This window comes from Chanos chanos, chromosome 4 (genome assembly GCF_902362185.1).
Source record: "Chanos chanos chromosome 4, fChaCha1.1, whole genome shotgun sequence".
NCBI lineage: Eukaryota > Metazoa > Chordata > Actinopteri > Gonorynchiformes > Chanidae > Chanos > Chanos chanos.
The window spans coordinates 38,335,684-38,345,960 of NC_044498.1; the positions used below are offsets into that span (position 1 = coordinate 38,335,684).

The 10,277-nt window shown below is 39.4% G+C and overlaps 1 protein-coding gene across 1 annotated transcript; it reads left to right on the forward strand.

The window, feature by feature from the left end:
• Window positions 1-676: 676 nt before the first annotated feature.
• Window positions 677-9,796, forward strand: LOC115809652 (calpain-2 catalytic subunit-like). Its single transcript, XM_030771392.1, has 21 exons — window positions 677-940; window positions 1,418-1,487; window positions 3,217-3,335; window positions 3,526-3,659; window positions 3,746-3,914; window positions 4,207-4,290; window positions 4,441-4,526; window positions 5,179-5,253; window positions 5,521-5,681; window positions 5,998-6,167; window positions 6,494-6,505; window positions 6,906-7,117; window positions 7,367-7,403; window positions 7,704-7,769; window positions 7,898-7,955; window positions 8,236-8,300; window positions 8,388-8,456; window positions 8,967-9,045; window positions 9,147-9,263; window positions 9,401-9,459; window positions 9,773-9,796. The coding sequence occupies exons 1-21, from the start codon at window positions 686-688 to the stop codon at window positions 9,794-9,796; spliced, it is 2,121 nt and encodes a 706-aa protein (XP_030627252.1). The 5' UTR covers window positions 677-685.
• Window positions 9,797-10,277: the final 481 nt, after the last annotated feature.

Sequence of the window (10,277 nt, forward strand, 5' to 3'; positions counted from 1 at the left end):
GTGTGTCCAGGTCTTTTTGAAACACATGGCTGGATTTGGAGACATTTCGGTTTTGAAGAGTATAAAAACAAATGACCTAAACATTGTATGATTGCATAAAGATGTCCATGACAAACAATAAAGATGTTTATGATCATATTTGCTCTTGCTTTTGTAAGTTTTGTTTATGAAAAAAATATTGATGTCAAGCAACTTTATGACTTCAGGGATATTACTTTGTGAGAAACCGACAGAATACAGATTTCCTGGTCAAAAAAAGAAATTCAAGATTCAATATTTTAAATCTCGAGGGTTTATTTTGATGTTTTTTCAGATGGGCACTCTCTGTGATAGGCACTCTCCGGATACATAACCTACATCTTTATCAACATGCTTAATCAGACATATAGATACTGCTTATCTCTATTCTCAGGAATGTTTATTTGTCTGTCTTGCCATGCAAACGCCAAATGACGATAAAGAGACATGAAAAATCACCTACAAAAAAATCATTTACCTTCAGAACCTCTTTCTCAAGGGGACCGAGGAAGACAACACACCTGCAACACCTCCCAGGGCGCGCGTCCACAGGTGGTGGCGGTGACGCGACTTTGTCCCATCTCATATCGTTTTACTCGCATACGTTGCAAGAGACACAGCCACACCCTAGACCACGAATAAAACCATCATAATTTCTTTTGACAGAATGCAGTCGTCAACAAGCATGTCTGGGATTGCGGCAAAACTTCAACATGACCGGGAGAAGGCTCAAGGTATCGGCTCGAACGAGCAGGCGGTGAAATACCTTAGCCAGGACTTCGAGACTCTGAGACGGGAATGCCTTGAGAGAGGCCGTCTGTTTGAAGATGATACCTTTGAGGCTGAGGTGTCATCTCTTGGATTTAACGAGCTTGGACCTAATTCTTATAAAGTCCGCGGAATCACCTGGATGCGACCGACAGTAGGTCAACATCATTCCCATGCGTGCTGTTAAGCAAGATCACCTGTTGATTCACGAGTCTAATGATAAGATTTAAGACAGAGTGAAGAGGAACACTAACAAATGCAAAAATATATACCGAGTAGCAAAGGCGTTTTATGAACAGAAAATATAAACCACAGCAGTTTAATGGTTGCACGGACTGTGCGTGTGCCTTTTTGTCTCTCTTGCACCTGTTCCATACAAGCCCTGTGGCATACCTTTGTCAAACTGATTTACATTTGTGCAGCCACTTGGAAAGTTTTACTTTCTGCGTTTTGCTGTTCACACGGATTTTGGTCTAGTAATATTTTGTGTCAAAACAAACAAATATATTTGTTAGCATTACATTATGAGGAATTTATGCTATTCTATATTTTGGTCTAGACTTATGTTTTTTTCAGTATATTGTCAGACCTCTTGTGACTGAAATGTGCAGTATTTACATCTTCTCTCCAGGAGCTGACTTCAAACCCTCAGTTTATTGCTGGTGGAGCTACAAGAACAGATATTTGCCAGGGAGCTTTGGGTAAGCGGCTGACATCCCTTTCTCTTTTCTCATCATATGGAGAACTGAACTGAATGGCTTAACTGAAGAAAACTGAAATCTAGTTTGTATTTATCAGGAAAAAACACTGCGTTAACTTCATTTACAGTACTGTTATTGCAGGAAAACAGTACACTGAGTGAAACACTGCAATGATAAACTTCAGCATTACAATGATGTTGATGATGACGTGAATGATAGAACACATTGAGCTGAATGCAGAATGCTGATGTGAATGAGATGTTATTTAAGCAGGACTATTAACAAGCAAGACAACAGCTGATTTGACCACGACTGTGAAAGAACTGAACCAACATTCAAATCTTTAATTCAAATGCGTACAAATGATCTCTTTTAGGAGGGAGAGCTGTGGTACTGGGATACATACATGACAATGCCATACGTTTACAACAAGTCTTAAGGCTAAACCTGTAACTGGTACTGTAATTTTCCAAACTAACTGAAAGAAAAAAAAACACATCCACACCCATTATGATGGCTGTGAGCATATGGAATACAAAAGTTGCACAGAAAAAGGTGGATGACAACTCCTTAAAAATGTGCTAGGAATGAGCCCTGACTGTGTTATTCTTGTTGTTTGCCCTTTTTGTGTTATTTTGTTGATTTGCATACAGAGATAGAACATCTAGTATATCTGGACACTGGCCAATGATATTAATTGACAACAGTTTGCCAAACATTGTGTGCTCATTCATCTGTTCATGTCAGAGTTTTAATGGGGTATTTTTACATCGCATCGCTGGATCTTTATACATAGACTCATTTTATTTTACACATTTATTCAACCCTCACTGATTTCATCATATAGGCCTTAGAAACATTTAGGCTTTAGTCCTAACATTTAGACTTTAGAAAAGATTTTAGATTTTAGTGGAAATAAAGTTTATGTTAGACTTTTTCTGGATCCAAGAATGTTCTTTGAAGACACACTTCAGTGGAAAAGATTAAAAGAACACTTCACTGGTTCCAACATGTATTTTATCTTATTTCTCACTAATTGATACAGTAAGATATCAGTTGTGTTCAGGATTTCCACAGTGTTCAGACTGATCATACAGATCTATATGTCAGAATATCCATCTGCTCCATAGTGCAGTTCATCTCAAGTGACAATGCATCAGCCACTTCTACAATAAACCAGTGCAATAAACAAAGCATGAACAACCAGTACATTCTCCTGTAAGTGCTAAACAGGATTTCCCAGTCCTTTTTATGGAAGTGCTTCCCTGTTATTGAAGTGATGTAAGACGTTAGCAGTCACTTGAGCTCTATTATTTACAGCCACACCCCCCAGTCTACCTTAACCACACCCAATTTTCTGTCTCCACAGCCTGGGGCCAGAAAGAGGCTTGTTGCTAACCACAAATGTGTTGTTAGTCAGAGACAATATGAGTCCTGGATGGAACAGTGAACAGTGGAAAATTCCAATACGAGACGCTGTTGGCTTTTAAACAAAACATGCAAACAATAAAATGATGATTCAGCATCACATTATGTGGAAAATTAATTCATTCTCATCCATGTTTTGTGCTGTCTTGAGAGGGGAAAGTGCTGAAATACACATGTACCATAAACACTGTGAAGATATAATTTGTAATTGATAGATATCTTAACATATTTTAATGTCTTTTGGAGAGTATATTTTGGAGAGTATATTTGTAAATGAAAGCCTTTCACTCCTGCTGTCAAGGTGACTGTTGGCTCTTGGCTGCCATTGCCTCTCTAACCCTTAACGATCACGTGCTTCACCGGGTTGTGCCCCATGGACAAAGCTTTGATGAGGATTATGCTGGTATCTTCCATTTCCAGGTGTGTTTTATCCTTAATTACATGACCCCACCAATGCCACATGCCCACAAGATACGATAATGTAGCAGTTGTGTGAAATGACCTCCTCAGCTCTGGTAGTTTGGGGATGTGTCATCCATGACTATAATTTGACTCTGTTCCCAGAAATGCTTGGAGAACTAACCGCGGTATATTTTTTTATTCTCCCCAGTTCTGGCGGTTTGGGGAATGGGTGGATGTAGTGGTGGATGATCGCCTGCCCACCAGAGATGGAGAGTTACTGTTTGTTCACTCAGCAACAGGTTCAGAATTCTGGAGTGCCTTGCTGGAGAAGGCCTATGCTAAGTGAGTAGACTTAAAGAAACAAGAACGCATTTCCAACAAGAAAGGGTATAAATAAATTCTATCTCTGTCTCTTTCAAACATCGCAGACTGAATGGCTGCTATGAGGCACTGTCTGGAGGTACCACTACTGAGGGTTTTGAGGACTTCACAGGTGGCATTGCAGAAGTCCATGAACTGAGGAAAGCTGGACCTCAGCTCTTTAAGATCATAAAGAAAGCCCTAGGCCGTGGGTCCCTCCTGGGCTGCTCCATCGATGTGTGTTTTAACCCGTACTGCCTTATTCCTAATCTCTGAACTCACTCAGCAAGTCTTTTAAATTGAAACCTAAATTTAGCTCTGTCCAAACATATTTTTCTGTAACTATCCTGAAGAAAGGCTATATCAGTTTCAGAAATCAAGGTAATGAGATATGCTTATCTCATTTTTCTGTCATATGATTACACAAAGCCGCTGACAGATCTAAACAAGTAAAAACAACTTAAATATTTATGTTATAAGTTTACTCAGAGTGTCTAAGGATATTGTTCTTCATCTTTTCACCTTTTAGATCACTAGCTCTGCGGATTCTGAGGCCATCACATCTCAGAAGCTAGTGAAGGGCCATGCCTACTCAGTGACAGGAGCTGAAGAGGTGATCCTACATACACAGTCACATAGTCTTACAATGTCAATAGTGCACAATGAAAATTAACAGACCGTGAAAAAGCTGTTATGAATATTACTCTGTAAACTAACTCTTGTTATGTGTGATGTACACTGTACCTTGTCTTTCTCCATCTAGGTGGAATACAATGGAGATATGATTAAACTGGTTCGTATACGGAACCCATGGGGTCAAGTGGAATGGACTGGTGCCTGGAGTGATAAGTAGGTCAAAGTCTGCTAGGTTTTTCAGTATGTTTGAAAAAGACTCCCTTCTTCCTTTTTTGTACAAAATGCACTCAGTTGACTTCAAATAGACTCAAATAGATTTTGTAATGTGCTATTGTTTCCTCCAAATATCCAAAATACACAGTATACAATAATAGCACCGAATATTTCACAATTGTTGTGTCCTGGTGTTGTGTTAGCATGTCTGTATAGCCCAACTAAAGACTGGAATGCTAGATGTGTTGTTTTGCAATACAAAAGACTTCCACCTCTTACCCCCTTTACTTTAGGAAGACATCCTGTTAGACAGGTAGAGAGGTTGTCTGAGAAATGTTTTATGTAACTGAAACTATCCAAACGCTCTCCACCTACCTATTCACTTCAACTGAAGGTGTGCCACCAAAAGTGTGTACCTCACCCTCAACGCACACTCTATGGAGGAGAATTACAGAGTGTTTGCTTTAGCGCAGAGAAAGGCCAATATTTCGTCTTTCATTTGAAAATATTTAGAGCTGTGCAATTAGAACTGTTTATAAGTCACTTTGATTCTTTGGTTGTAGACATAAACATTGAAAAGAGAAATGAGTGTGCGGCTGAAAAAGAGCATCACTGTTTGTTTGTGTGTCTAAATTCGTACGTGTTTTCTCAGCTCCTCAGAGTGGTACCATGTGAGCGATGAGGACAGAGACAGGCTCAAGCAGCGTGCAGAGGATGGAGAATTCTGGTAAAGATCACAGTCTCTGTGTATTTAGTCGCAGACTTCTAGGACTTTTGTGACCATTCAAATCTGCAGTGTGTAACGGGCAGTGTAACAGAAACAACATGATTGATTCCCAGAGCAAAGATATTTTGGGAGAACATGATTGATCCTAGAAGGGTTAATTAATAGCTTAATTCTGCAATAGAAAATATGGTCAGTGCAGTTCAAACTCATATATTATCCAATATAAACACAAGTGATTTGTCATAAGTATGTATTCTGTCAATCCAGGATGTCTTTCTCAGACTTCTTGCGTCATTACTCTCGTGTGGAGATCTGTAACCTGACGCCGGATGCTCTGTCAGATGATGAGTATCAGAAGTGGGCCCTGTCTAAGTTTGAGGGCACCTGGAGAAGAGGCTCCACTGCTGGAGGCTGCAGGAACTACCCCAGTACTGACTCAGTTAATAATACGAAAGTCAACTGAACATAACGTTTAATAACCTGAGCAGTCTCAGTATACAACCTGCTTAGCTTAAGAACATAAGGTTTAGGCCGCTTCATCTTCTTCTCCAATATCTGAAATCTTGTGTCCCAAAATAGGATAAAGTTCATTTTGACATACTTAAACTTACAATTACTGACAAAAATTCTCCTTGCACTGGCACTTAGTCAGTGATAGTTTGATTGCACATTCTCTGTTAATGTATCTTTAAAATTCACTCTTTATTTTACAGAAATGTTGATAAATAAAACTTTACCCCACAGACACTTTCTGGACGAACCCTCAGTTTGTGATCAAACTGGACGAAGAGGATGATGATCCTGATGATAATGAAGTCGGATGCACTTTCGTCTTGGGCCTAATCCAAAAGAACCGTCGCCGAATGAGGAAGATGGGACAAGACATGCACACGATTGGATTTGCCATCTATGAGGTTAGACACACAATACAGAGAAGAACATTATACCCAGTACATGCTGTTTCATAGATACACTGAGATGGTTAAGTATGGATGTTAAGGAGATGTGGTTTCACCAAGTCCAAAGGCAAATGTTGTTAAAACTCTTAAAACTCAATCCGTGTAGCTGACAGCACCGACAGGCTGACAGCAAAAATGACTGGGCAATCAAGCCCTGCCTTCCCTTTAGCTCTCCAGGCTCTTTTATACATTTGAAAGAACACGTTACAGTAAGATTTTAAGATGTGACTCACATCTGTATGTTCAGTTTCCTAACTACTTTGCCTTCCTGTTCCTTACAGGTGCCTGAAGAGGTATGTGATAGAGGGAGCAGCACTTGAGAAACAGGTTATAATGATGGTTATGGAGGAAATGACTACTTGACTTTTCAACTACAACCTCTGGTCTCATGAGTCATGCCCAAATAAGGAATAGTCTTTGAGTCCTCAGTCACTTATTCATCATAATTACTTAGCAATACTATGTGGACTTCGCATTGGGATTTTTCAATGCTGAAAGCATGTTTTCAAAATCAAAACATTTGAAAATAAACAAATGTTTTTACTATGCCAGTTGAACAGACTCAAAATTAGTACTAATATATGGCTTATCAGCATATGAGCAGTTATGAAAGGCGGTCTGGCTTAATTTCTACTGAAGTGACAGTGCCATCTGGTGAGGGGTTATGTGTACATGTGTTCATTTTATCCTCAGTATTCAGGTAAAAGGCAAGTCCACCTACAGAGGAATTTCTTTTTGCGCAACGCCTCGTCGGCACGTTCCGAGACCTTCATCAACCTTCGAGAGGTGTGCAATCGCTTCTGCCTTCCTCCAGGGGAGTACCTCATCGTCCCTTCCACCTTTGAACCCCACAAGAACGGAGACTTCTGTGTGCGAGTGTTCTCTGAGAAACAAGCAGGCTTTGAGTAGGTTTTCCTCTTGTCTGCTCTGTTACACAGTATTCATTGCCTCATTTTGTAAAATTAAAACATGTATGAGTGGTGGCTCATTCAGCTTCATATATATACTTTATTGTTGTATTTGACAAGATTCAAATATTCATATTTACAACCCCTGTCTATAACTTGAGGAAAAAAGTCATTCTCTAAAATAGCCTAATACCTGTAGACCTAGGAAAACATAATCTAATGTTTTCCAAATGTTTTTTTCTCCAGAGAGCTTGATGACTCTGTTGAAGCCCATGTGGAACCGGTAATTGTAAAAGTTTCCTTTTTGTTGTTGTTATGAAATTTTGTTATCTCCTACTTTCTGTACTTTGTCATATTATGACTGACTCTATATTAGTCCATTAGGGGAAAAATACATTTGTCAAGGTAAGCTAAATAGGTTATAACCTGAAAAGTGGTAAAAAGTGTCTTTAACAATAAAGTCATATTTTTCAATAACTACAGCTGCATCTTTAACTCCCTTTGCTGATACAGCCCAGTTAAGGTTGCTCTGCTTCCATTTCCATTGTAAGTATCTGGTGCATTAATCCACTTCCATCCCCAGATTCATGTTGATGAGGATGACATTGGGGACAGGTTTCGAGGGCTATTTGGACATCTGGCAGGACATGTGAGTCTGCTCATGGGATATTATTGCATCCCGGAGAAATGCAGTGATGTAAAATGAAATACTAATGTCTACGAAAGCCATGTCAGTATAATCAGTTCATTTTAACCAAATTCGTATTTTTACTTTAGGATGCTGAAATTTCCGCCTTTGAGCTGCAGAGGATTTTGAACAGAGTTGTTGCAAGACGTAAGTTTTGAATAGCATGCACAAAGAATAGTAAAGATGGGCTCTGGCACACAGAATGAAACATTTGGACTCATGTGAACTTATCATACTGTATTTTGTGGGAAATGTGGCGGAGTTTACGTTATGCTATTTAAAAAGTTAATGGCAACATATTGTCATTTGTAGAGAAAACACAAGGGGTCAGTACCTTCCAGAAAAGAGTGTACTTGAAGTACTGTGAACACCAGCAAGAATTTTACATTTCTTTTGTCCCTGTGTTGTTTTCCTGATATTTCTTTAGGTGATGACATCAAGACTGATGGTTTTACCTTGGCAACCTGTCGCAACATGGTCAATCTCCTGGACGTATCCTTTTCCGACAAGAACTTGAGACGTCGCTGAATCACTCCTGTCTATCACTTATTTTTATCCCCTTGACTCTTTGCTTTTCAGAAAGATGGCTCTGGCAAGCTTGGACTAGTAGAGTTCAAGGTCCTTTGGGTGAAAATCGAGAAATTTCTGGTCTGTATCTTTTGCCCACACCCCGCTGCTGTCCTGCTAGATGATAACTTACAGACTTCATGAGTAATTGTAGTTACTCAGCTAAACAAAAAACAAACAAACAAAAAACAATAGCAACAACAAACAAAGAAATAAACAAACATTCACTGCCACATTGCATGTGAACTACTCATGTCCGTGTCACCCTGAATGTATTTAATTACAGTGCACTTAAAATTGAGATGACATTTTTTCTTATACTCTGAGGGACTTTGCACCAGCCTTAATTTCACCCCTATAGCTGCATTACTCAGGTACAACTAAAAAACTTGATCAGCTGAATCAGGTGTGTTAAACTGAGGAAAGAACAAAATCCAAGAAAGAGGTTGGATCCCCAGGAGATGTGCTGGCTTCCGTCGAAGCAAAGACTCCCTTTAAGTTTTGTGCTTGTGAAGTTTGAAAAACTGAATTTCAGTTCATGCTCTGGTGTTAATGTAACGTGAAAGTGATTAATGAGGTTTGCTATTTCAGGAGCTTTTCCTTGCCAGAGACACAGATGACTCAGGCTGTATGAATTCTGCTGAGATGCGTGTAGCTGTTGAGGAAGCTGGTATTTGTCCATTACTTCATCTGTCCGAATTTTTTCTCCATTGTCCTATGTTTATAATCTCTCACTCTCCTTATTTCACAACCAATCTCTTTTTCTCCCAGGATTCTCACTAAATAACCCATTGCACCAGATCATCGTGGCTCGCTTTAGTGAACCCAACATGTCCATTGATTTTGACAACTTTGTCTGTTGCTTGGTGCGCCTAGAGTTACTATTCAGTAAGTTTGGGGATCCAGTATCACACCTTCACATGATCCTATAGCTATGTTCCTGGAACTACGTCATATTGTCATGTACATAGATAAGTTATATGTCGGTTGGAAAAAAAACCAAACCTGTTTCTCAATTTCAACAGACACCTTCAAGACTCTGAACAAGGACGAAAGCGGAGAGGTGGAACTGAGTCTTTTAGAAGTAAGAACAATGTTTTCTTGCAGTGTTTAGTATTCAATGGGTCTACAACATTAGTACATATTGGAAATAAAAAGCGTTACTTTTTCTTTAGTGAAGTTCCTCTTGAAACCAGTTTTTAAAAATGGTGTGTTTTGACTTATAGACAGTTTATCAACATGTCTTATCTTAGAGGGGGTGTATGCTGATAGCTTCCTCAGAAAACCTGTCTGAATATACGTTATGCATATCTGTAGAACAGGCTTTACATATTTCAGTGTGTATGACGGGAGGGGAATGAGAGTCATGCTTTCTGTTTTGTGTGTTTCCTTCTTAGTGGCTGAATGTTTCTCTGCTATAAGAGACCAGAAGGGTGTGATTCATGTCACAACTAGCCTGAGGGACAGGGCCCCTGGTTGAGTCACACACAGACTAATCTCAGGTGTCAAGTCACCAGTTACTGCCGCTTCTGCCTTTGGCCGGTCGACCGTCAGCCTTTGTGGCACAACACTTTCCTGTTACTCGCTTAAGACTAATTAAAATAATGCCATGTTGATGTAATCAATGGAATAGACATAGAAAACAGCAGCATAATGTACTGTGTTTTGGGAGAGGGGTGTCTATGCTCTGTGTCAACTATTCAGTGTTTATCAGATGGTATGATAAATAAATGTGGAAAAAAATCTTTCAGTGTGTTCCCGTCTGCTTTCATCTGTCGCAAAGTCACTCACTCTTAAAAATCCTATGAAACACGTGTGCCCTTTATCAAAATTATTTTATGATCAGAGATTCCCCTCTTGTCAGGATCAGCAATTTAGAACTATTTCGGTTATACAGTATAA